Source organism: Microtus pennsylvanicus, chromosome 17 (assembly GCF_037038515.1).
Source record: "Microtus pennsylvanicus isolate mMicPen1 chromosome 17, mMicPen1.hap1, whole genome shotgun sequence".
NCBI lineage: Eukaryota > Metazoa > Chordata > Mammalia > Rodentia > Cricetidae > Microtus > Microtus pennsylvanicus.
Window position 1 is genome coordinate 27,099,132 of NC_134595.1, and position 27,613 is coordinate 27,126,744.

Genomic DNA, 27,613 nt, shown 5'->3' on the forward strand with positions numbered 1-27,613 from the left:
CCTACATTTCGGTCCTTCTGAACTCCCAGGGCTATGGCACAATGTTCTCGGCATGCTGCTCCACCCACCTTTTCTTGCTAAGAGCTTGTTTCATGACAGGGAGATGCCGCACAGATTCAGATCATACAGTTTATTTTGGTGAGAATTAGAATAGTGAATGGATGTTAAATCCCATGTAAGCACTCTGATGTTACAAACTCCTTGTCAGCTGGCCAACTGGTTAGCTTGGACACCTGGGCACAGGCTTCACAGCACAAGGCAGGCTGTCCCAATACTGAACAAAGTCTAGAGCAGTGCTGCCTAGAACCTTCTGTAATGACGGAAACGAAGAGACGCAGTGTGAGCACAAATGATGATAAAATAAATTCAACGGACTCAGATATGGCAGTTAGGGGCCCCATCTTAGACTGTGTAGAACGAGAATCCTGGAAGTTGAGGAGCCTGCGGTGACCATATTCAGTCCTTACTGTGTGAAACAGGAGATTTGAGGCTCCCAGGGATGATAATGCCTTTGCAGCATTAGATTCATGCCCTAGTGGTTTGCTCAGAGAAATGTCATATAATAAGGCCAAGAGGATCATGGGTAAGAATAGGAGGCCATGTGACTAGTGGCTGAGAGCTTAGTTACTTATGTTTTTAAGAACCACTTAGTTTCAGCACAGCCGGGGGTGTGTGATGACGCTCTCCATATCTCGGCTCTCACCAAGTGGGAACAGGGTCACACAGTGCCCAGTGTGCTCATGATGGGAAGGCTCACAGGGCTATAGCATCTGAGATCCGACCAGATTTTACTCAATTTTTTTAAATACATTTTTTTTTCTTTCCAAAATTGGTCTGAAAGACTATCAAATGTGCTGTTGTGGGTCATGACTGCTTAAACCCTGCAAACTGACTTGAGGGCCTGTTGTAGCAGCCCGAAATGCCCACCAGGCAAAGGACATAGACAGACAAGAAAAACAAATGACTGTAACATGTCCTGCATTCTCTCCATGGCTATAATAACCGTCACCAATTCACCAGGAAGACCGCGTGGCAAGATTTAATAGTGTTGGCATCTCCAAATGGTGTGCGGCATCATAGGCCAACTACCACCAGTGCCTGATTATTGCCATTGGGTTGTGACTGTTGGTATAGTGACGACTTCAGGAGCAATAGGTAGATTAAAAAACCGTGGCTGGGAAGTTCTTTCGAGGAGAGGGACCAGGTGAGGAGCAAGGAGGACTCAGAACCTGACGAATGTGGCATCTATCTGCCGCACGGAGGGTAGGGCCAGCATGACCTTCCGCCGGTACTGTGGGTCCTTCTGCAGGGGGTTGCGCTCCAGGTACACGGTTTCCAGGTTCCTGGCACCCTTCAGCTCATCAAGGTCACTCCAGCTTTCCAGGAGATTGTCATTCATCTGGAGGAACACGAGGAAAAGGCTGTTATAGATCAGCTCTGGCCCCTATGTGCCGGGATCCCCAAGTATGAGACGGGGTCATTAAAACACACCACAGCACTGGATCTCAGCATTCCTAATGCTGTGATCCTATAGTTCCTCATGTTGCGAGGACCCCCGCCATTAATTTATTTTCATTGCTACTCCATACCTGTAATTTTGCTGTTATGAATTGTAACGTACATATTTCTAGAGAAGAGGTTTGACAAAGGGGTTGCAACCTACAGGTTGAGAACCATGGCTCTATAGTTCTCCTTACCCCAATCCCTCACAGATCCTTCTGTCATCACTTGGCTCTTCCTGGTTGCCTTTTAGCAGCAACGGGAAAGCTCCACCTGCTCACACGCAGACTAAGTTCATTAAGAAGAGCGGAGTGGCGCTGGCTGTACACCTGGCCCTCAAGCAGATCTGAAGCAGGCCTGGCTACTCTTCCTACACACTGGTTTTCACTAATTGCTACCAATGCTGAGACTGCACTGACTGTAATGCAGCTGGCCAGAGGCTGCTCTACTCCAAACATGACTCTTAGATCACCTTTGTGGTACATTTCTGAGAATGTCTAGCTCCTGTATGCAAAGGCCACCAAAGGCTGACAAACAGTGCCAACACCAGATGAGGGACACTGAACCCTACAGTGGGCTGGGGTCTGAGCATGGCAGGAGGGTGCTCTCTCTTTTCAAATGTGCCATCAAGATGAGACCCAACTGGATGACTCCCACACTGTTCAAAGATGCATGTTGTTTCACATTGGGATCAAATTTTGAGACAAAGCTACCTTGGGTAAGAACCTACAGTACCAGGTTAAACTATCCAAACCCATTTTCCAGTCTAAGTGCTGAGGCAGAGGCTTGGGAAGGGCAAAGTAGCCACCTAGATGTGGGTCATGGTAAGCTAGCAAATGTTTAAGCAACAGCTTGTTCTACAGGATAGAGAAAAATCATAAGTTGAGTGTGCTACTTTCTATGGTGTACCATGGCTGACTTAGCACCAACATGACACCACTAACTATGGATTAACTATAGATGTTAGGAGTGTGCACAATGGACACTCATGTCACTTAGGGTTACTGCACCTATGGGTTTGAAGACAGAAAATAAAGTCAGGACTAGCTGCTATGTCAACAGCCCGAACAGAGGAGCCAAGTCTAGCATCAAACTTTAGGACTCTGCCTGCGGCTCCTGTTCTGCCCATGCAGAAGTCGGAAGTCATGTCTGTAGATACTACAGGCTGCAGGGTTTGCAGCAAGCAGCTGTAGGAAGAAGCAGGGTACCACTCCTGGAGACATGACCTCTGCAGTCTGAGAACCTACCATGGGACAGACAGGCTACATGTGAAGCAGAGGGGAAGTGAAAGATTGCATCAGGATGAAGGGTCACTGGATGAGAATGCAGTGGAGGGGAGCATCTCAAGAACTAGATTAATTTCCATGTAAGAGCTTCTCAGGCACTTGTCCTAAGACTTCACTGTCCATAGGACTTGACCTGGTACCATTCCTTTGGGTTTGAAGCACCTGGTCAGTATAGGTTCTGGGACTGTTGTTTCTCCTGCACTGATGATTCATGGGGCCCTATCCTGTGTGAAGCCCTGAAGAATGCGGGATTTGGCAGAGTGATAATATTTGTGGAGAAAGTTAGGGAAGTGATGGGCAAAACAACAGTGAGAGCCATTGAGGGGATCATGGAACTTTGTAGGAATTAAGCTTTTATTCCTAAATGGAATGGGAGTCCATACAGGATTTTTTCTAGAAGGTTCTTAATGCTTTTTGCCCTAGTTCTTGTCTGTTTGTTTGTTTATTTATTTATTCATTCATTCACTCATTCATTCATTTATTTATTTTGGTTTTTCGAGACAGGGTTTCTCTGTGGTTTTGGAGCCTGTCCTGGAACTAGCTCTTGTAGACCAGGCTGGTCTCGAACTCACAGAGATCCGCCTGCCTCTGCCTCCCGAGTGCTGGGATTAAAGGTGTGCGCCACCACCGCCCGGCTTTGTCTTTTTATTAACTCATACACAATAAAGATATGGAATGTTTCATAAATGTCTGTCATCTTTGCATGAGAGTCATGCTAATTTCTGTATTGTTCAAAATGTGGTATATGTGCAGCCAAAGCAAGCACAAGGATCTTATTTGGAGGGTAGATGCAGGGCTTCAGGCCAGAAGGCCATCAGAACAGTACAGGGAAAGGATGCTGGGCAAGTGGCAGCAGCAGAGGTGGGAAGAGACCGGGGTTTTGGATGCACTTTGAAGGCAGAGCAAATATTTAGATGTTGGAGTGGATCTGGCACACAGGAAAGGGGACGTTTAGGAGGGTGCCAAGACTTCTGGCTTGAGGATCTGGAAGGGCAGAGTCACTGAGGGACTGTGGGGATAATGCATGAGCTCGGGCTTGGCCTTGTCCTATTTGGATGATGGCTCAACACAAGAGCAGACAGCTGGATCCAGGAAAGACAGTGGAGCTAGAAACAGAAGCTGGCTGCCAGGAGCACAGTGGTGACATTTAAATCTGTGAGACTGGATAGGGCTGTCAAGGAGAAATAAAAGTGAAGACTGAATGCTGAAGCATTCCTGTGGGTGCAGAACAGAAAAGAAGCAAAGTCAACCAAGAAAGACCCAGGGAGACAGGAGAATGGAGGGCCAGTGGCTGGCTATCTATTTTGAGAAATGTACAGGAATCAAATATAATTGTTGTTGGGAGGTGGAAGAAAGATGCAGAATAGAAAGGATGTTGAATCTGGAATGTGTCCACTGGTACAGTGGGATTAAAAGTAGCATATAAAAGGCAGAGTGTGGGCACTGACCCACTGGGATACCCAGATGCTGGCTTCCAGGCCATGCTGGTGGCTGCATGCTTAATTGCAGCAGGCTCAGGAAGATGGATGTCTGTTCCACACAGGCAATCACCTAATAGGGCAAGTCCAAGCCTGACATCATAAGCCCCCTTTGCTGCCCCTCTGTCTGGCTCAACTTCAGTGGATAAGGGTCCACCCCTGCTGCCAGGCTAGACAAGGACTGGCTGTGAAGGAGAACTGAGAGGGGACAATGGGTGAGCAATGGAAGAAGTGAGGTCAAGTGGAATCAGGATGTAACCAGGCCAATATGAGTCTGAAGTTCTTGGAAAAGAGTATAAAGATGAAGAGGTGGAGGAATGGAGATGTTAGGTCATTAGAGAGATCACCTACAGGGACACTGGTATCACCAACAGTGTAGACAGACTGAAGTGGTGTCGGAGAGTGTGAACTAATTACAAATGTCTGCAGAGAAGAGAGTAGCTGTGTGTGGGTGTGTGTGAGAGAGCTGTCAGTGTGCAGGACGCTGGGTTGGGCTATACAGCCTCTGCCAGCAACCACTAAGTCACTGGCCAGGTACTACCAGGCTGCTTACCACTGACTGCAAACACAGGACAGAAGTTCCGAGAGGCTCAGTGGACTGAGGCCAGCAGAGGCACATTGAGAGAAGAGAAGCATCTGATTCACTCATTTGCTGGTGACACACAGGCAATGTGTGCTGCCAGAGTAAGTGTCAGCAGCTAGGCTGCTAAACCAGGTTCTCCTTCCTGCTGTAGATTTTGGTCAGCGTGATGTCTGCTTTACCAGTCTGGTAAGGATAAGAGGCAGAGGAGTGGGCCCTCCAGGGACCTGTGCCATTCGTCCTAGGTCCAGACTGTAAACGTGGAACATTTCAAGTAGCAGGAATAAGACAAACTGCTACACACTGCCCATACTTACCTGCCTGCTATTTTTCTACTGGTTGTTTTCTTGTCACTTTTAAGGTCCCATACATTACAGAAAGTAATCTTGGCCTTTCAGGTGACCACCATACTCATGCATCATGTGAAATGTTCCTAGGTTTCATATATAATAATGCATCTAAAAAGTGTATCTAAAAGATGAATAGGATATATGCTAGAAAGGCTTTTCTTTCCTCTTTAAACCTGACCTTATGTATAATAAACATGCATTTTTATTATCAAGAAACGCAACAAAGCTTTTACTACTATGGGAAACAAATCATGGGCCACCGGATGACATTTTGGCCAACGAAAGACAATGTGTCATGTTGGACCCCAAGTCCATCTAGCTGAGCCCTACATGGTGTTATCTAGAGACATCATAGCTGTCGTTGTCTGTGTTCTCTATGATGTTCATATAACAAAAGCTCCCAATGATGTATTTCTCAGAAGTGTCCTATTGTATGACACAAGACTACTTTTTTACATGTATGTCTCATCATTTTGTTAGGATCCTGGATGCGTCACCACCATGCTTTAGTGAGTGGGTATGTTTATGGTTCTAAATGCTTCCAAATACTTGTGCTAAGCACAGGGGTTGCTGTACTACAGACTGGCTGCAATCATATTTCACAAATCTGCCAACTTCACGGACAAAATGCTGTATCTCATTGTTTTTTAAAAATGGAATAAGTTAGGAAGTGCCAGCAATGATTACTTCTGTTTCTAGCAGCAGAATGCTAACCTCTCACTTGACATGTGTAAGCTCGGTTCTAACATTAACACGGTTAGCCTCACTCAAATGACAAACCTTCCTTCCCTAACTCCCTCTTTTGGACTCACCAGATCTGTATCAAGCATTGTTCTAAAGGTTGGTGAGACAAAAGAAGAAACAACATATACAGAATAGAATAGTACTCATCCTTCAAAAGTAGGGAAAATCTCACTTGTGCTAAGACAAGGAAGAGCCTGGAGAACAGCCAGTGAGAAAAGGTCAAAAACTGTATAAAGTCAGAAAGGAGAATGGTAGGAGAAGGACATTAGTATTTAGCGAGGGCAGTTTCAGTTTTGTAAGACAAGCAAAGCATGGTGGTGGTGGCCACACAAACATGACTGTGTTTCACAACATTCTATTCTATACTAAGAAGGTTCAGATAATAACTTTTAGGTTATATTTTTTAAAGATTAAAAAGTCCTAAACAACTTTGTTCTTTGGTCTTCATGACATTTAATAGTGGGGAGACATAAATACAAAATTAAGCAAATATAGTTTCAGCTTCAATCAACACTGGAGCAACTGTTGCTAGACTATAAACTAATAGAGTAGGGCATGGTGTGGGGACAGCTGCTTTCATAAGCTGGACAACAGGCGGTACAAACCAGTGATTCACGAGAGGAAAAACAAATAGGTGAGTGCTATGGTCACCCTGGCTGGCCTCTTATGAGGAAGGGGAGTCAAACAAGCTCTGGAAGCCGCACTGAAGTCAAGTGGAATTATGTTTAGGTGGGGAGAGGGGATGTCAGAATTTCTAGTTAAGAGTGAACTATATAGGAAAACAAAATCCAGAAATCCTGTGCTGTCTCCCTTCTTATATCCTGAAGCAAAGACTAAGGCATATACAGAGAGTAGGGAGTATGGCTGAAATCTACCAGGGCCCGCATGGGGTGGAGGCATGTCTGTGGCCCCCATGACATTTACTAGAGGTCATAGAGGGGCAATACACAGGGATAGAGCTGGTTAGCCTAAGAGGACAAAACATGTAAGTTCTGCCCAGCAATAAGCCTTGAAGTCTAGCAGTGACTTCACTTCCTGCTAGATACAAAGTCCAATATATTTTGCAGAAAAACAACACAAATCTGACATACAACTGTTTAGTTTCCCAATACCCAGCATACAAGAAGTTACTAGCCATGTAAAGAAGAAATGACAAAGAAACATAAAAATCTAATAAGAAATCCAATCTGTGAGAAATAAAAAAAGAACAATACAGGCTGAAGAGACAGCTCAGAGTTTAAGAGCAAGTGCTGTTCTCGTAGAGGGTCTGAGTTTGGGTCTTAGCAGTCATATCAGGTGGCTCAGACTCCCTGTAACTTGAGTTCCAGGGATTCAATACCATCTTATGGCCTCCAAAGGCACAGGTCCTCACATGTTCACAATTCATACTCAGACACAGATGTGTATATATTAACTAAAAAGAGAAAAACCTTAACATTATGTTCTCAAAGATCCAAAAGGACAACCAGAACAAAAATTCACCAAATAGGTATGATTAACTTCACTGTCAGCATGATTGGGTTTAGATTCACTTAGGAGATGTCTAGGGATGTCTGAGAGGACTTCCAAAGAAGTTTAACCAAGAAAGGAAGCCATACCCTGAATATGGGTGGCATCGTCCCTTTGGGCTGGGATCCTGGACTGAATAAAAAGGTGAAAAGCCGTATCATGAGATGTTGCTCTATTTCTCAGCCTTCCCGGCTGTGAGGGGTCCAGAGTCTAGCTGTGCACTCCTGCTACCATGAACCTAGAGCTGGAGAGGTGGTTCAGGGTTATGAGTGCTTGTGGATCCTGTGTAACAAGTCAGGCACCCTGCATGTGTATGTAACTGTAGCTCCAAAGGAGGCAGACATGGAATCACCGGGGCTTGCTAGCTTTCAGCTTAGCGAAGTGAGAAAATAAATGCCAGACCCAGGTTCAGGGAGAAACTCTGCTTCAAATAAACAGGCAGAGGATGACAGAGGAAGTCACAGCTACCTTCTGTGCCACCCACAGGCATAGGCACCCATACAAATACCTATGTACTATAAAGACATATAAACACAAATAAATATGTAAGTCTCCAAAAACTGAAGTAGCTAAATAATGATCTTAATAGCAGACTGGGTACTGCAGAAGGGAAAATAATATCTTGAAGACAGAGCAATAGAAATGGTGGCGCATGCCTTTATTCCCAGCACTGGGGAGGCAGAGGCAGGCGGATCTCTGTGAGTTCAAGGCCAGGCTCCAAAGCTACACAGAGAAACCCTATCCTGAAAAACAAAACCAAAACAAAACAACAACAACAAAAAAAAAAGAAAGAAAGAAAAAGAAATCACATAAACTGAGGCTCATCTAGAGCAAAGCCTGGGGAAAGGAGGGGTGGACGAGCAACAGATGTGCTATGATCTAATTACCAAAGGACTAACACACATACTGCGTTTCAGAAGAAACTAAGGGTTGGGAGGACCTGGAAAAATTTTAGAGGGAAAAAATTTTTGTTTTCTTTATTTCACAAAAACTATACATTTACATATTTAAAGCTCAGCTGGGCACTGTGGCTCATGCCTTTAATCAGAGCACTTATGAGGTACAGGCAGGTACAACTCTGTGATGTCAGAATGGTCAGGGCTACACAGGGAGACCTTGCCTCAAAACAAACAAACAAATAAATGAAAAATGATATATCTATAATAGTATACTAAAAAAATCGAAGGCAGGGATGGTGAGATGGCTCAGTGGGTAACAGCACATGAAACAACTTGCATTTGATCCCCAGGACACAGGCATGGTTCATTGGGCATCAAGGCTTCCAGGACTAGCAGACTTTCATTCATTCACATGTTTTACTCAACAGGACCCACTGAGCCAAAGAGAGAGATGCCAATCCCACTATGTTTAAGACTTACCCAGAATTCTTGCAGTTCTGTTAGATGGCTGATATTTTCAATCTTTTTTATCCTATTTGATGCAATGTCCAACATGGTGAGTTTGTTCTAAAATAAGAAAATTTTTTCTGGATTACTGAACTTCAATAGCAGCATGCAACCACATGCAACAGTGTGAGGCTGAGCTGTAGACTGCATAGCTACCCTCTATGTGCCTTGGGGCGACTTTGATAGAGCTGGACTGATACCACCTACCCACTTCCTGTGGCTTCCTCAGCTGGACCTGATGCAGTGTTTTTGTTCAAAACCTCATGAAGCCCTCACCGTTCCTAAACTGTGGAGGACCCCAGTAAAACCCTTGTTCCTGTTCTTGGGGTCTGGGGAGAGCAGTGACTCTGAGCTTTGAGGAAGGAATGACAACCGTTGTAGCAAGTCTTTAGTGATTACTGTGAGGAAATACAGTGCTGAATTACTGACAGTGGAATTCCTTTCTTCAGTGAGGCTGAGGAGCTTGAGGTTTGGGTGAGGATAAGATACTCCAGGCACACAGTAGAGGTGGGAGGAATAACAAAGAGGCCTTCCTGTCTTGGACAAAGCTACCTGGGGTGATGCCAGGAAGGCCTAGGTACTGAAGGGCTAATATTGGGGCCTGCTAGAACTTAGGAAAGCAATGAAGGCAAGTGGGACCTTAGCAGCTGAAGATGGTGTCTGTGGGTAACAAGTAACCTGCAAGATACAGCATTGTGCCCTATCTCTCCTTCCCCCACACCAGACAGGGTTTCTTTGTGTAGCCCTGGGTATCTTAACAGCTAGCTCTGCAGACCAGGTTAGCCTCGAACTCAGAAACTCACCTGCCTCTGTCTCCTGAGTGCTGGGATTAAAGGCATGCGCCACCACTGCCTGGCTTTATAATTGTTTTCATGGTTATAGTTTCAAGATTCAACAGCAGAACAATGTCATGGTAAAAATTAAGTCTACCGTAACTTATAGTGCTTGCCAATATGTTTTAACAAACACTGGGATGCTTTCCTAGACTCCATGGCAATCTTACAGCTGGCTGGAAGTCCTTCCCTCATCTGCTCTAAAGATCTCTCAGCACTTTAGAGACTCATGGTCCTTGTTTTCTACTGCATTCCTGGTATCTTGATCCCAAACCTTTCCAAGTTTTAATGGAAATTTAAAAAAAATTCATAGTCAGTAGCTATTGATTAAAAAATGTCACAGGTGTGGCTTCCTAATGCCTTGAAGGTTCCACAGTACCACCCTACCCGCCTCCACATCCCATACAAGCATCACACAAGCACTGGCACACATGCTAGAAGCATTGATTCCAGATATACAGCACAGGTATGAGAGTACCAAGTAACAATTCGTGGAGCTTCAGAGTCAACAGAGCCATAAAACAACGATGTGGGGCTATAGTGTCAACCCGAGGACACAGCAGGCTGGGACAGAACAAGCCCACCAACGGAATCCTTCCCCAGCACTTGTGACAGCTCAATGAGTAAGACTAAACTAGCGAAACAGTAGTAGTCTGAGTCCAAGGCTCAGCAGGAAGAGTGCTGGTGGTGGACACTGGCCCCCAGGACGGTGCACTAACCTTTCTGACCTGAGATCCAGCTATACACTCAATCCCCTTCTGTTTGAGGATTTGAGTGCTTATTCAAAATCAAACAATATTTCTTCAAAATTAAAAACAAAACAACACAACAGGGTAGGGAAGGCAATTTATATACACGATAAAGAAACACCCAGGTCAAGAGCCAGAATAAACATTTTAGGTTAAAGAAGGGAAAATCTCAGGGCACAGAAGAGCCAAATCCATCAGACAGGTGCCTTGGGACACTGAAGAAAGAACATTTGATAAGTGGGCCAGTGACAGTGTACGTGCCACTTGGGAAAAGTCACTTGTTTTTCTCCCACCATGAAAGTAAATTCTTGATTAAGATAAAACTTGGGAGAACATTAGGTAAATACTTATAATGAAATAAATCTGAAAGACTGTCACATTTGATCAAGGTAAACATTACGATGACACAGTTACTGTTAACACAGTATTTCTCTGTTCTATTTCAGACATGACATGTAACTAAGACTTAGCTATAAGATGCCTTGGGTAAGACTCTACACTCACACTTCTTTCCTGTTTGAAGACAGACCTGTACCATGAGGGAATTACAGAGCAGATAGACATGCTGGTCCCCTAGAGGGGACTGCTACCTGTGAGGAGCAGAGGTACTGGTGCTCTGTCAGTGTGTTCACCCCACCCAGCCCCAAGGTTTTCTGAAGTTCCCTTGCTCAGTTGCTGCCTCTGGCTCTCTTTTTAACTACCATCCTACACTACAGAAGGTCACACGCTGGTTTTAATTGTTTATGTGTGTTTGAGACAGGGTCTCACGCTGCCTAGGCTAGCCTTGAACTCAGGAAGTAGTCAAGGCTGGCCTTGAACTTCTGATTCTCCTGCTTTCGTCATTCAAGTGCTGTGATTATAGGTGAGTGCTACCACACCTGGCTTCATATGCTAGCTAAATTCCTAATTTGATTACAAAGTTAGAGGAAGGTTACCAAACTTTGAACAGGTAAATTTAAGCTTTCCTGAAAATTCTTATACAAGTGATGAACTAAAACTCAGAACACTGGTTTTCCTCCAGAATTTCACTGATGGGGCACAAAGGGCAAAGGAACCTATGATGAGATTTGAATAATGATGATTCCAAGAACAAAAACCTGACCTAATCTTGTTGCATTGAATGGCAATTTAACAAAAGCAACCAATCAACCAAATAAACAAAAAACATTTCCCTGAAACAAAACAAAACAACCCCAGTAAAATTGAACAAGAAAAAATATTTTATTTGTCTTGAATCATGCTTGGAGGAAAAACAGGTGAGATCAAAGGCAACTGTAAGTAGGAGAAGCTCTTCTTGAATGGGAAGCTGGAGGTGGGCGGGAGGAGTGGACAGATTGGTGAAAGGTAGTGGGGAGGAGACCTTCAGCACTCTGGACTCCAGGAGTGGGGCCAGGGAGCATGGCTCTTCCTTCTAAGCAGGCTAGGCTCACCCTGGAGTCTTTACAGGCTGAGGTAAGGCAGGAAGTTCAGTGGCCAGAGGGAGTAATGGGAAGGACAGAGCTGAGGATACTTGTGTTAGCTATCTGTGTGATACAGGGGCACGTAAGGATTTTTTAAATCACCCAAAGGCCTAGAATACATGGCAGATGTGCAGTGAACTGCCCTAGGAGGGTGTCTGTCTGTGATAGCTGTGTTGAAACCCCACAGGTAGTCATGTGACATGCTGGCCCTTTGACTCACTGGGGTAGAGGGCCCTTAGCTCACATCCTGTAGGCAGTATGTCCACCTGAGGCCAGGCCTGGAGGGCAGTGGATGCCAGCACCCGCCCCTTCCTCTTCACCTCCCTTTAGCTCCCTCAGACAGACCAATGGGCTCTTACGTTGTTCTCCAGGCCCTCGATAACCTCGATACCATTGTGGCTGAGGTATAGTTCACGCAGGTTCACCAAGCTCTGTAGACCCTCAATCTTTGTTAGCCGATTGCTCTGTAGAAGAGAATTAAAAAGTATCATTCTTGGGGCTGAGGAGATAGTTCAGTAGTTAAAATATCTTCCACTTAAGCTTGAAGACCCAAATTTGAACTCCCAGAACCCACACAAATGCCAGGTGAGTATGGTGGCATGCCTGTGATTCCAGCCATGGAAGCCCAGAGATAGGTGATTCTCAGAGCAAGCTGGTCAGCAAAACTAGCCATAAAATTAGCTCTGGGTTTGACTAAGAGACTCACTCTATGAATAAGGTGGAAGAGCGATCAAGGGCGATTCCCAACTTTAATCTAATCTGGGGTCTCCACAAGCAAACACATACACACACGTGCATGAATACACACACAATCATACCACATACATTCATACCACACACAGGAAAATATTAAAAGAAAAAGAACAGTCAGCTACACAGAAGATGAGAAATACAAGGGCTTTAGAAATGAAGTTTCCCATTTATCCTATTTTATTTAAAAAGTGTTGGGAGGTGGGGGTGGATGGGTAAAGTGGTTCAGTGATTAAGATCATTGGCTAGTCTTTCAGAAGACCTAGGTTTCATTCCCAGAATGGACACAGCTGCTCATGATCATCTGTCACTCCAGTTCCGGGGTATCTGATGCCTTTTTCTGGCCTCCAAGAGCACTGACATACACGCAGGCAAAACAGCCATACGTATAAAAATAAAAAATAGGCATTCAGGAGGCAAGGCAGGTGGATCTGAGTTCTAAGCCAGCCTGGCCTACAGAGTAAGTTCCCAGATAGCCAGAGCTACACAGAAACACCCTGCCTGTATAACTAAAACAAACAAACATAATAAAATCAAAAAATTAAAATATTCTTGAAATGGGACTTGAGAAGAGGACTAACATTTTGGGTCTGTTGTACTGGGTTGAATATCATGTTGAAGTTTGGGGTTTTTATATGAAAATCATACTTATTTTAGATGTATCTGAAGGTTTATTTGAAGTAATTAAGAAATAGATTTGTCTTGTGTATGTATGTGCATATGACCATGCAATGGCGGGTACACGGAGGTCAGGGGACAACTTGTAGAGTCAATTTGCACCTTCTATTATATGGGTGCTAGGGATTGAATACAGATGTTTTGTTTTGTTTCTGTTTTGATGTGGGAGTGTCTTCTATCTATCTGTTGCTTTCATTGGTTAATTAATAAAGACCACACAGAATGCTGGGAAGAAGGGAAGTGAGGCAGATGCTATAGCTCTCCTCTCCAAGATGGACACAGGTTAAGATCCTTCCCGGTAAGCCACCACCTTGTGGTGCTACACAGATTACTAAATATGGGTTAAAGCAAGATGTGAGAATTAGCCAATAAGAGGCTGAAACTAATGGGCCAGGCAGTGTTTAAAAGAATACAATTTGTGTGTTGTTATTTCGGGTTATAAGCTAGCCAGATGGCCGGCAGGAAGTGGCCTGAAGCTCCTACTACACTGTTTGTTTGTTTTCTTGAGACAAGGTTTCTCTGTGTGACAGCCTGAGCTGTCCTGGAACTAGCTCTGTATATTAGGTTGTCCTTGAACTCACAAAGATCTGCCTGCCTCTACAGAGTGCTGAGATTAAAGGTGTGAGTCACCTCTGCCAGGCAGGTGGTCAGTTTTGGTAACAGGAGTCTTTTACTTCCTCTGCCATCTTGCTGGACCTCTTACTATAACAATTTAAAAATCTCAAAAGTATCAATGAAAACATTTTTGTTTTTGGTGTATGGGTGTTCTATCTGTATGTATGTTTGTGTACCACATGCATGCCTGTTGCTGAGGCCAGAAGAGGTTGTTGGAGCTGCCAAGTGGACATTGAGAATGAACCCAGGTTCTCTGGAAGAGCATCCAGAGCCCTCAACTGCTTTCTAGCTCTCCTCAAAGTATTGTTTAGAATATTTAATATGTGTAATGTGTATATGTGGGTGTACTGGTAGACATCAGAAAACTTGCAGGAAATCCGTTTTCTCCATTATATAGGACCTGGGGAATTGAACTCAGATCATCAGGCTTGGCAACAAGCACCTTTACTCACTGAGTCATCTCTCCTGTCCTAACTTTTTTTTTGAAACAGGGTTTCTCTGTAGCTTTGGAGCCTGTCCTGGAACTAGCTCTGTAGACCAGGCTGGCCTCGAACTCACAGAGATTCACCTACCTCTGCTTCCCGAGTGCTAGGATTAAAGGTGTGTGCCACCACCGCCAGGCTCATTTTTGTTTTGAAAGGAAGCAATTTTCATTTCTTTTAGAGTATCTTACAACTTAATTACAGTTCAAAAATTTCTCTTTGAAGTCGTCTGTAAGATACTTGTTTTACTCAGTCTATGAGGTTCCTGTGCCATGTCAGTGGGACCTGCCACACGAGGCATCCCAGGCACACCCAGGCATATCTCCCTTTAACCCTTCAAGGTCTGATTCTACCAAACAAAAACGAAACCTCAAAAACCAACAACAAAGTCCACATGAATCAGGCATAGTGCTGCACACCTCTAATCCCAGTATGCAGGAGACAGAGACAGCAGGATTTCTTGTAAGTTTGAGACCAGCCTGGTTTATAGTGAGTTCCAGGCCATCAAGAGTTACATAGTGAGACCTTGTCTTAATTAAAAATAAAAGTTAACGAGTCTATACATACATTAGTGCTGAACAGCTGAACTGTCCTCAAACCCATGGTCTCACAAGGTCTGCCCTCTCTGTGAAATATGGACAGAGAATTTCTACCACTGAACAGATACACTTGAGAGGACTGGAGTGAGCTCTCCCTCCTAAAGATGGCCACAGAGTTCATTTATTGCTCAACTGCCAATAGAGAAAGGAATGAACATCACTATTATTTTATGCGCATAAACGTTATTTTATGCGCCTGCATGTATGTCTGTGCATCACATGCTCGCCTGGTGCCCTCAGAAGCCAGAAGAGGCTATTGGACTAGAGTTACAGATATTTGTGAGTTGCCATGTGGGTGCTAGGAAGTGAACCTGAATTGCGTGGAAGAGCAACCAGTGCTCTTAACTTCTGAACCATCTCTTCAGTCCAAGGAATGAAATTCTATCTTTTAAAAATTAAATTAAATTTATGTGTGTGGGTGTTTTGCCTGAATGTCTGTCTGTCTGTATACCATCACATATGTGACTGGTGCCTGTGGAGGCCAGAAGAAATGTGTCAGATTTTGTGGAACAAAACATCTGTGAGTCACCATGTGGGTGCTAGGAATCGAACTTGGATCCTCTGGAAGGGTAGCTGGTGCTCTTAACCATCTTTCCATCTCCCAAAATTGAAATCCTTAAAAGTAAAAATAAATAAGAAGAACAGAATTTTAGTTTAGAATATATGTGTATGTACTACGATCTGTGGATTCTAATGTTTCCACCATCTACTGACTGTGAAACAGTGTTGGTCACGGACATACTAAGGGAATAAAACAGGTTGGGTGTGATGGGTCTGGCCCTGTGAGAATGAGAAGCTGGGAGCTGGTGAGGCCCAGTACCTGCATACTGAGGACTGTCAGGTTGGTAAGTGCATCCAGGTTCTGAAGTTTTGTAATTTTGTTTTTCCCCAGAAACAAACTCTCCAGGTTGGTTAACGTGTCGATATTTTCAATTGCCTGTCAAACGGACAAAACATCAAGCAAAGAATCTAGACCATAAGATGAGGCAATCTAAGACTTCAGCTCTGTGATGTTTGGACTCTGGGAACTTGCTAATGAACTATCTCTTGAATATACAGTATGGAAAAGAACGAAAATGATGGAGGATTGAAGACTGATTCCTGGGGCTCACTCCCAAACCCAAAATCTCTTTCTCTCCCTCCCCCCTCCCCTCGTTTCTTGAAACAAGAGATTCTCTGCATAGCCCTGGATGTCCTGGAATTCACTCTGGATACCTGTAGACCAGGCTGGCCTCCAGTTCAGAAACTCGCCTGCTTCTGCCTCCCAAGACAATATGCTACTACTACCCGGCCAACTATCATACTTTCAGAGCTCTGGGATTATTTGAAAACTCATAAGCTCGCTGATTTCTCTGGCCTAAGTGGCATTTCATTCTACACAGCTTTTGAGACTATGCATTCCCATGAGCCTAGGCCTCTACAGAAATCAAGATACTGGGAACTTTGATCTCAGAAGTTCATGAGGGATGCCCCATGGCTGCTCCCATTCCTCGTCCCTTGCTTCTCCTTGGTGCAGTCATATCTACTTAGTCTTAGTTTTGTACCCTTATGGCTCTTGAAGAACCATAAGGGCAGGCCACAAAGTGTGACACAGTACTTCCAGACACCAACTGGGAGCCGCTTCACACATGGAGTGGCAGACACGCATGTAAATACCTGCCTCAGTCACTAACCAAGCAGACCGAGGATAGACTCAGCACGATGACACAAGGTGTCAAAACCCTCGTGTGTGCCCATGGGCAAGCCTCCCTCCTCTGCCTGCCAGATCCTCTTCCAATATCAGAACTTATATGACCCTCTGAGGTTCCTGACCGTCAGATACAAGTCAACTGGCAAAAACTTGGGTTTTGCTGGGTGTAGTAGTATATATGCCTTTAATCCTGGTACTGGGAGATCCCTGTGAGTTCCAGGACAGTCTGGGCTACGCAGTGAGTGAGACACTATCTCAAAAGACTTAGTTTTGTTCCTGTGGAACACTGTAGCACTCCTTTTTTCAAAGGCCTTTCATTTTCATTCTGACCCATGTTTTCAAGGTCAAATGGATCTTGAACATCAAACCAAATTCTGCCAGAGGACATTTTTAGGGGATGAAGGACCAGCCCAGTGTTCTGGGGGACATTTCAGCTGTAAAAATCTTATCACATGATCACCGCAAGTGTGAAACACACCTCAGTTACAGACGAAAGAAAACTACTATGAACAGGTTTAAAAGAAAAGCTTAGTTGGCTTTCTTTATGGAGCACAGCTGGCACTAGCTTGGCACAGGACCATGATACAGATGAAGAGCCATGAAAGCTAATTACCAGACAAGATCAGTCGGTGTGAGCACAGTTCTTATTAATACTGGCTTCCAAGCTCACATAATCAACTAACCTGGGCTCACAGGGGCTTATGGAGACTAGACTGAACCGACAACCAGGGAGCCTGCATGAGACTGGCCTAGGCACTCTGCATATATGTTACAGTTGTGTAGCTTGGTACTCTTATGGGACTCTTAACAACGGGAACAGGGGCTGACTCCAACTCTTTTACTGGCCTTTGGGACCCTACTCCTCATACTGGGTCATCCTGCCCAGACTTAACACATGGGGAGGTGCTTAGTCTTACTGCAACTTGATACGCTATGTTTTATTGATACTCACAGGAGATGTGTCCTTTCCTAGATGGAGATGGAAGAGGAGGGGTTGGGGGTGAGGAATGGTGGAGAGGGACTGGAGGGAATAATGGAGGGGAGGCTGTGGCCAGGATGTAAAATAAATAAATGAATTAAAAAAATATTGGCTTCCAGTTAACAGTTTTCCTTAACTATTTCCCTGCATCCTCCAAACAACACGAACCTAACGAAGCCTCAGCCGAGCACATACCCTATGCGCACCACTGCAGATCCATCTGTACTTACTCGGATGCGGTTCGAGCCCAGCTCCAGCATCTGTAGTTGATGTAAGGTACTTAGGTTCTCAATTTTACTGATCTTATTGTTGACCAAGAAGAGTTTTTTCAGCTGTGTCAGTTTGTCAATCCCTTCAATGTTCCTCAGCAGATTAAAAGAAATATCTAGAATCCTGGAAAGAAGCAAAGTATTTCTTGAAGGAACACAGAAACATAGGAGTCAGAATTCCACTTAGAGGATATCTGCCTCCAGGATCTGCAGTCACTAGGAGGTTGGATCTCACCATGGCCCCATCACTCACTGACTGGCTCACACTGCAGCTGACCTATGGGACCATGAAGCTGTCTGGCGCCTGGAGGGCAGTAAAGGCAACCTGCAGGCTATGAACACTGTTTCCTAACTGCCCTATCTAGAACAGAAACCAGGTTTCATTTATGCCTGTGTCCACGGCAGAGCCTAGTACCATGTTCAACCTGAGTGGTGTTGGACTAAAACTGAAACAAAGAAAAATCAAAACAGACGGGCATGGTGGCACATGTCTGTAAGGCCAGTACTGGAAAGGTGGAGGCAGAGGGCTCAAGATTCAAGATCATCTCAGCTACAGAGAGTTCAGTTCAGCCTGGACTACTTCAGACATGATCTCAAAAAGAAACAAAAACAAAAGCCAGCACCAACAAAGGAATGAAGCCAGATAAGGCTATAGCCAGGTAAAGCTGATCCCTGTAGTCAGAAATGTGGCTGACACTTGTTTTTTAAAAAGGGGATTATGGATTAAAGATCCTACTTCCCAGTTCTTACATTATTATTGAAAGAACTCAGCCTTCAATGTTAATGGCATGTAAGAAACTGTTGCTCCCTCTTAGAGCTCTAGCACAGGGCAGCCCTCCAGGACTACAGCAAGGCAGTGGGTAGGTCACCCTCGTCACCCAGCCCATCCCATCTCCTCTGGGTCTCCCTACTCACTCCAGTTCTGTCAGCGCCTCCAGATTCTCAATCTTCTTGATCTGATTATCATAGAGATCCAGTTCTCGAAGACTCTGCAGTTCCTCCAGGTTCTCAATGCATTTAATTAAGTTTTGACGTAGGCAGAGTGACTGGAGGATAGGAAGAGGGTCAGCATTGGCAAAAAGAACACAGGGCCACACTCTTGGGGCTATTTCATGCTGACCTTCAAGGGGCAGTGAGTGGAGATAAGAAGCTGGAATTACTCTCCTCTACTTGAGAACATGCACAGGCCCAAAGGAAAGTCAGGAAGACCCATATTGAGCATACCTGTTTGGGGAGGAAGGCCCTGAATAGGGTTGGAGTGTAAGTCAAGTTCTCGCAGTTGGAGGAACCTTTACTGGGCTCCATTTTGAGAAGTAAACTTAACTGTAGTGAGCTAGTTAGTACAGGAGACTGCAAGGCCTCGCCAAGGCAGTACTAGAGCCCAGACTTCCCACCTGTCCCACTCAGAAGAGAAACATGAGAATATAGGCCAGCGTCACCCACAGGATGGGAACAAGGATTATGCATATTCTCCAAGTAAATGTTACCAAGTCACCTTGTGTGCAACGACAGATTCCTCTCACCTTCACTTTCTTCAGCACCTCAAAGCCTTCAATCTTTCCAATACGATAGTGATTCAGATCAACATCCTGAAACACAGAGGAACTTTGCTTAGAACCATCAGAGTTTCTGGAGACCTGGCCAGGAGCTGCTTAGGAGAATACCAGAAGAGAAGGGAAGGGAGAGGCTGTGAGGCTAGTAGATCCATTTGTGATTGGCAGGTCAACATTTTGTTTAGTTGTGATTTATGTTAGTTTTATGTAAAACTGACCCAGTGGTTAATCTGAATCCAATTCCCTAGCAACTGGACACATATCCACAGCCACACTTTTCCAAAATTGGGGGTTTAAGGACCCATATCAACAATATGACCACTGGATACATATAACTTGAATCAAAAGCATTTCATTTGTCACACAGGTCTTAACTATCTAAACAGAAATAGATTTCAACTGCTAGTGTTAAAAATAGTAAAAATACAGGAAATCAAACTAAGCAAAAAAAGTCTTGGGTGATCTCTTTAGTCACTAATTTGCCACCTTTATAAAAGATAAGCTGATAGCTAGGGTCATCTGTAACCATGCCCTTTGAGGCTGAGTCATGCAGGCAGCATTACCTCTGCATCTCGGTCCAGGTTGATGGTTTCCATATCCACTGTCAGCTCATGTTCCTCTAAAAACAAACAAGCAAAAAGAACAATTCTGTTTATAAAGAGTTGCTACTCTGCCCTAGGACTGGAGAAGTTTGATGCAAGGGACACTAAAGATGAGAAGTGTTATAGCAAAGCCTCCAAAAGTCATCTGTGCCTCTGAACCTCCTAAGAAGCCAAAAGGCAGCTTGAAGTTTTTGGTGGGAAGGAGGAGGAAAGCAGCTGCCTGAGTCTTGGTGAACCCAGGGAAGCCTAGTCACTGCCGGGAAGCACGTTCCCATCATGACTGTCACCTTGGAATACCTGGAGTTTGTGTTGCCAGAAGCCTCTCTACCCATGTCTTCTTTCCCTTCTGTTTGTGGCAATAAATTGGGCCACTTGAATACAGCTCATGCTGGGCGTATTACATGTTCTGGGATGTGCCTTTTATTGCTTTGGAAACTAGCCCAGCATCTACAGATGCTTCCCTGACAGAGAGGGAAACAAAATGAAGCAGAGCTCAACAGACAGGATCAAAGAGCTTCACTGAATAATTTAAGGGTACTTCTCAACTGGAAGCCTGGTGAACTAATTCCAGCAGAGAAGACCATTTGGATGTCATGAGACTATCTGCCCTAGAGAGCCAGATACAAACTGCTTCCTGCTGCAGTGGAGAGTCTCATATGAAAGCCCCGTTTGCATTTCATCTGATTAAAAATAATGCTGAAAGAATTAAGGAACAGAGGAATGCAAATACATGTGCACATATCCCCAAAACACTTGAGATTAACAGCATTTCCCTTTATTACCAAAGTGTCATCTGCTTTCCCTAGTGGTCTTATAGTTTTTCCTCTTATTTCGTAGCCATTGACATCCAAATAAAGCTATTTTGACTGGATTCCTGCCCCACCCTTTTTCTCAGCCTTGGTTTCATTCTGTAGCTCAGGCTGGCCTTGAACTTGTTTAAATGTTTATTTTATGTACATGGGTGCTTTGTCTACAGGTATGTCGGTCCACCAATTGAAAGACCAGTAGAGGGTCCCCTGGACCTAGAGTTACAAGGTGCTTGTGAGCTGACATGTGGGTGCTGGGAATTGAATCCATGTCTTTTGAGAGCAGCCAGTGCTCTTAACAACTAAGCGATCTCTCCAGCCCTTAGCCTTGAATTTTAATACTAATGCTTCAGGTCCCAGACGCTGGGATGATAGATAAGTACCACCACACCTAGCTGCATGGCGTCATAGATGGTGTTTCCCTTAAGACATTTTTTATCTTGAAGCTTTCTGTAGGAAGGAAACAGACTGCTTTTTTTGATTGCTTCTTTGAGTCTAAACTGTTTTGTCCCAGAATACTCTCGCCTCTATTTCCTTTAACTTCTTATCACTTATTACTATTTTTTTCCTAGGCTCCCTTTTCCTGTGTTTCTTTTCCTTAGTGCAAACATGCACTTGCATCTATAGTAGAGCCAGCTTACGCACTCTTGACCTCAGCCCATATCTGGCTCCTCCAAACATTAGCAGACTATGTGCTGGTCAGCCTGTTTCTTCATTGGAGGCCTTAGAGAGAAGCATGTGGCAAGGGACCACCTTAATAACAAAGAACTGGCCCTCCATGGCCATTCACTTCACTGACTTTCCATGATGTCTTCTCTACAGCAGTCAACAGTACCCAACTAAAATGTTACTTTTGTTGTTTACCTATAATTTATAGTATATGAACTAATCTGGTATTAAATAAAAGGAATTAGACAAACAAGAAGACATTACAAGAGTCCCCTTATCCTCAAAAAAAAAAAAAAAAAAGCAGTAATTCACCATCCATGAGCTCAGGAAGTTGTGACAGGAAGGCACTGTAGCTAAGGCAAGTAGCCAGGCCACTGATGTACAAACCAGACACGAAGACTAAAAGTAGGCACAACCAGCAGCCGCACTGGGTTAGAAATGGGGCTCTCCTAGGCTTCTCAGGATATGTGCTGCACAGCCCAAAATTTCCCGTCTAACAACAGCATCCAGCATGGGTTGTTCCTGTCCCTTCTTGAAACACCAGCTTAACCTGGAATAAAGTTACCAACTGGAACAAACTTCTGGTTTGGAGCCCCCCCCCCCCCAGGGTTTCTCTGTAGCTTTGGAGCCTGTCCTGGAACTAGCTCTTGTAGACCAGGCTGGCCTCAAACTCACAGAAATTCACCTGCCTCTGCCTCCTGAGTGCTAAGATTAAAGGCGCACACTACCACCGCCTGGCGGAACACTCTTTTGAAAGTATCATAGTTGCAATTTTTAAAGTAAGGGTCTAGGGATATAGCTCAGCTGTAGAGTCTTGTATAGCAGGTGTAAGGAGGCCCTGGGTTCAATCCTTAGTACTGAAGAAAAAAAGCTGGGGGAGAGGGGTTGGGAGATAACTTAGTGAAGGGGTTGTGTAAGCCCGGGACCTGAGTTAGATCTCTGGAACATACATAAAAACGTTGAGCATGATGGTATACTTGTAACCCCAGTACTTGAGAAGGTCAAACATGTGGGCTTGCTGCAGTCAGTCCAGTGTAAATGGCCATTTCTAGGCCAGTAAGAGACCTTGTCTCAAAAACAGTAAACTGGGGAACAACACCTGAGTCTGTCTTCTGGCATCTACATGCATACATACATACCGGTATACATATACACCTCATTAATGTGAAATGTATATAAACATACATAAGTTAGGAAAAATAGGAAGGTAATGATTGACGTTTGAATATCTTCTGCTGAAACGTATGTAAGTATGAGCAGTTCCAGATTTTTAAGGAGCAGAAATACATATTCCCAGAGAATTACTATGTGTTCTAGTCACCTAGAGGCAAGAGCATAGACTTTAGTAAGCTGGGCTCTAGCCCAACTGGCCTGCCTTGCAGTAGGGATCTCTGGCTAACATGGGACTTTTACTCTCCTCACCTATCACACATTAGGGTTCTTTTACAGTGAGAAACCCATTACAGTAACAAACAGGAAACAAATCCTAGGATCATGCTGCTCTAACTTCCAAGTCTTCCAGGTAGCCTAATATTTCAGTGGCATAGATCTCAGCCCTTCCGTGACTAAATCAAATGATGATGACAGCGCCCATTTGCTTTATCCACCCACATCACCTCCAGAATATCAGCTCTGAAGTTCCAAACTAACTGTGGTGGGTACTTTTGTGGTAATCTCCTTTTGCCTTAAAATTTGGTTACCATAGTTACCAATCATCTTTGCTGGCACACAGTGAGCAATGCTATTTTAAAAAGTAGCTATGTTTTTGCAAATTTATTTTTATAAAGGTAATGCATAATTATGAACACCTGAAAAATCCATACAAATCTGAAAAATCCTAAGAGGCAGCTTCCTCTCAAGTCTTCTGTTAAAAGAGATCCTCAGCAATGCTAATGTGTTTTCTTTTTAAGCAGGTAAAATTAAATACTCATGTTTTTTAACTAAAAGTCATATTTTAAGATACATCCTACTTACAAATTTGTCCCCCCCAACAATTCAGCTGAGACATTTTCCTGTCGTTATATATTTTCTGTCATTCTTTTCCATGTAAACTGATTTTCTGAGCAAACATGTAAGCATAGGCCATTACTGAGGAGGATATAAAACCACCATAGGAAGCCGGGCGGTGGTGGCGCATGCCTTTAATCCCAGTACTTGGGAGGCAGAGGCAGGCGGATCTCTGTGAGTTCGAGACCAGCCTGGTCTACAAGAGCTAGTTCCAGGACAGGCTCCAAAACCACAGAGAAACCCTGTCTCAAAAAAGCAAAACAAAACAAAACAAAACAAAAAAACCCACCATAGGAAGCTGCTCAGTTCCAAATGGAGTGATCTACCTAACATCTATGCTTGTAACAGGTGTCTCTCAGGCCTAGATGAATATCGAGGTGGATGTAGGCACAGTAGCACATATCCTTAGGAGGCAGCGGTAGGCAGATCTCTGAGTTTGAGGCCAGCCTGGGCTACATAATGGTTTCAAGACCAGCCTGGCTACACAGTGAGATCCTGTCTCAAGTAAGAAATGTCAAGGATGGACAAGAAGTGATTTCTCATCACTGTGGCAGGTACAGAAGCATAGCAGTCAATCACTATGCTCTCTTCAAATTCTACTTTCTGAGTAAAGGATTAAAAAACCATTTTCTGGCTCTGCTCTAGGTGGCACATTAGTGCCAATATCATCAGTAGTAGCACTGTCTCTTCAGCAGAAATGGATCTACTCTACCCATAACTGTAAATCTGCCAGCATGCCCAGCTACCCAATCTACTGGGGACCTTTGAAGAACACAACTGCTTCCACGAGGAGACATTACGCGCAAAGAAGCAGCAATCTTCAACAGCACACTCCCCCCTCAATAATGAGTTCAAGGTTAACCATGCCCAGTACCTTCTGGGTCTTCCGCCCCCTGTTCTACTCCATCCTTCAGGCTCTGCTGGCTGAGGTCTGTCACGATGCCACCGCCGTGCTTCTTCCCTTCCTCATCACCTGATTCTTCAGATTCAACCCGCCTGTCAACTGAACCCAAACACATCAGTGAGAATTCACATCCACTTCATGTGACCATTTGAGGAACAGAGAACAGATTACCACAAGTTGTAACTCAGCAAGACTTCTTTCTGAAATAGTTGAATTCAGCTTATATGAACACTTGAATGTCTTCTATGTCCCAGCACTATTTAAGACACAGAGACAGGACCCGAGAGGACACATGGGCACAACTAACAAGCTGTTCTTCCCCTCCAAGAGCTTGGAAAGAACTGCCAAGTGTTCCAAAAGCCTCTAGGCCACCTGTGATCAGGAACACTAACGGCACCACATAGTGAAGTACCTTCCAGGTGACTCTCCCAGCTGACCTGATGTCCATCACGAGAGGGGACCACTGTGATCCCTCTACCACATACCTTCATTGATGTCCCACTATCCATTTGGCCATGAAAAACTGGTTCAATTTACAGGGCCCCACATTCTGAAAGAAATCAAGGCTAGCTAAAACCAGACTGGGGGCAGGGAGGAGCTCCAATGAAAATGAGAATCCGTCTCAAGTGCCAGATGCCAGGTAACCTACTAATGTGAAAAGATCACATGACAATGTTACCAATGCAAAGCTTTTCAGAGTAAATAAACAGGCTGTGAGAAAGCAACAATCACACGAGGCTCTGACGAATGGTCTTCTTTTCTAAACCTCAATTTTCGTATCTGTAGAAAAGAGTTAGGGGAGTACACTCCCCAGACCTCCATCAGAACCAAACGAGAAAGGGCACAAGAGTGGCCTGTGTGAAGGACATGGAGAATGTATGAGTTACCAAGAGGCACAAAACAGTCTGCAATCCAGGATTAGGGAAACTAGGTTCAGTGTAGCAGTCTCTGAGGAACCAGAGGACAGAAAGGACAGTTGCTGCAACCTGTGCCTTTATCCTCAGGTCAGCAGAGGTTCCACAGTTTGGGACAGTGTGCAAAAATGTGACTGTGTGGCCCTGGGGATGACAGTCTAACAAAAAGGAAAATATATCAGGAGGAGGAAGGTCTGATTTAAGGTATTGGCCATGACAGAGAAGTGACAAAACATGGAGCTCACTAAGCATGGAGGTGCATGCCTTTAATTCCAGCATTCTGGCAGACTGACATGGGTAGATCTCTGAGTTCTAGGTCAGCCTGGTCCGCATAGCAAACTCCAGGCCAGCCAAAGCTACATAGTGAGACCCTATCTTCAAACAAACAAACAAACAAACCAACCCCACAAAAAACCAACCAACCAAACAAACAAACCCAAAACCCCTCCCCGCCAAAAGACACGAGGCTATAGAAATACGAGTGTCAGCTGGTAATGACAGGTGTGGGAGTGGAAGAGAGAAAAGCCTGGCTTTTGTATTTGCACTTTACTGAGAAACAGAGAAAGAAGGGAGAGAAAGGTACTGGAGGAGGGAAGGGTGAGATAGGAAGAAACATTTCCTTGCTCTGAAAAGGTAAAAGAAAGCCCCAGCATGACTCCCTTTTTAGGCTCTCCATAATCTTTTCTGGGAAGCCTTGCAGGCTCTTCCCAACCCCCGTCTCATCTGACTGTTAATTTAGGTCAAACTCTTTTCCATACTCCTTTGCTTTGGACTGGGTTTCCTTTCTCTGGAATGGTCCTCCCTACCTGTCCCCAGCCTGGATGACATCTAGAGATCCTTCAAAGCCCAACCCAGGGCAGCATCACCACTCTTAAACACACTGGACTTTTCTTCCAACACACTTGTTCCTTGCTCTGCAACCCTCTTCCCTAGCAATCTTCTCAGAAGAGTGACTGCGTGACTGTTCTTCCAGAAGGAAAACTCACCAAAATAGAGAAGGCTTTAAAAGGCATTTAAGGGTTCAGATTCGCCAGATGCTATGATAGATATTCTAAGTGTGTGTGTGTGTGCGCGCGCGCGCGCGCGCGCACACAGCTATATATATATATATATATATATATATATATATATATACACACACACACATAAATATTCACACATGTAACGATTATGTATCTAACAACTGTGTACAAAACATGCACATATGTAATATATGTGTGTATGCATGTATGTATGTATATGATGACACAACTCAACACAATGAAAAAGGGAAGAAAGTTGAATTTAGTCCAAGATTCTGAACGTAAAGAAAACAAGACACCGCCTCGTAAACAATCTCCGGACCTCCTTGCCACCCATCGCTCTGCCACAACCCATTCGGTTCCCGAGCAGACTCTTCCATCCATGCCTCCTGAACAACTACGGACTTGGCAGGTCCCCACGCCTGAAACCTCAGTTTCCCAATGAGCTGACAGAGGACAGTCCCCCGCCTCCTCGCCTGTCAATCTCGGAGCTTTAAGACTAGGTTCCCATAGCCGCCGCTTCCTCGTCCGTCCCCCTTTCCTGGGCGGGCTCGCGCCACGTTGTTCCCGGGGCTCCGGTTTTCCCTGCCCGCTGCTGCCCTCGGGCCGGGGCTCTCGGGCTCTGAGCCTCTCCGCCCCGTCCAGCCGGGTTGCCAGCTGACAGAGATACGAGGCTGTGGCTGGAGGCCGAGCTCCGATCCGGCAAGAGGCCGTGCCCGCCCAAGCCCAAGCTCGCCGCTCCCCGGTCGCCCGCAGGGGCCGCTCACCCTCCATCATCTCCTGCGACTGTTGCTGCCCCGCGCCGCGCTCCGCCGCCATATTGGCTGCTCTACCCCTTTCCGGAATCTGTCGCCTCAGGCCATGGACCAATCAGGACTCCCGGCCCTGTCAGTCAGCCAATGGAACCGAGCATAGAAGCGCGAGTTGACGCGCTTGCGTGAGCGCAGTGCTTCATGGGAGTTGTAGTTCCCGTAGGAGCCGGCTCCACCTGAGCTAGGTGTAAGAGGAGTGAGAGGCGTCTAGGCGAGCAGGGCGACTTCCCGGCAAGGCATCAGGAAGCATGGGAGCTACTTCAAACTTGCGGGTTCGCCCAAACCACCATGTCGACTTTCGGAGGCGTGGAGGTACGGCGGTCAGGAGAGCGCAACGGGCCACAGATGAGGCAGGTGAGACTTGCAT

At 44.9% G+C, this 27,613-nt stretch overlaps 2 protein-coding genes and 1 non-coding gene across 3 annotated transcripts in view; 1 reads left to right on the plus strand and 2 right to left on the minus strand.

The window, feature by feature from the left end:
* Positions 1-115: 115 nt before the first annotated feature.
* Ppp1r7 (protein phosphatase 1 regulatory subunit 7) lies at positions 116-27,561 on the minus strand. Its single transcript, XM_075952048.1, has 10 exons — positions 27,202-27,561; positions 24,469-24,597; positions 20,074-20,129; positions 19,481-19,546; positions 18,873-19,003; positions 17,919-18,081; positions 15,840-15,956; positions 12,255-12,359; positions 8,827-8,913; positions 116-1,399 (listed from the first exon to the last, which is right to left on the minus strand). Exons 1-10 carry the CDS (start codon positions 27,251-27,253, stop codon positions 1,223-1,225), a joined length of 1,083 nt encoding a protein of 360 aa, XP_075808163.1. The 5' UTR covers positions 27,254-27,561; the 3' UTR covers positions 116-1,222.
* On the minus strand, positions 3,451-3,552 carry LOC142837241 (U6 spliceosomal RNA). Its single transcript, XR_012908231.1, has one exon. It is a non-coding gene; the product is annotated as a U6 spliceosomal RNA (small nuclear RNA).
* The window catches only part of Pask (PAS domain containing serine/threonine kinase), a 55,745-nt gene continuing 55,667 nt past the window's right edge, over positions 27,536-27,613 (plus strand). The window contains exon 1 of the mRNA XM_075952046.1: positions 27,536-27,600. The gene's annotated coding sequence lies outside the window, so the exon portion shown is untranslated. The remainder of the gene's footprint in view (positions 27,601-27,613) is intronic.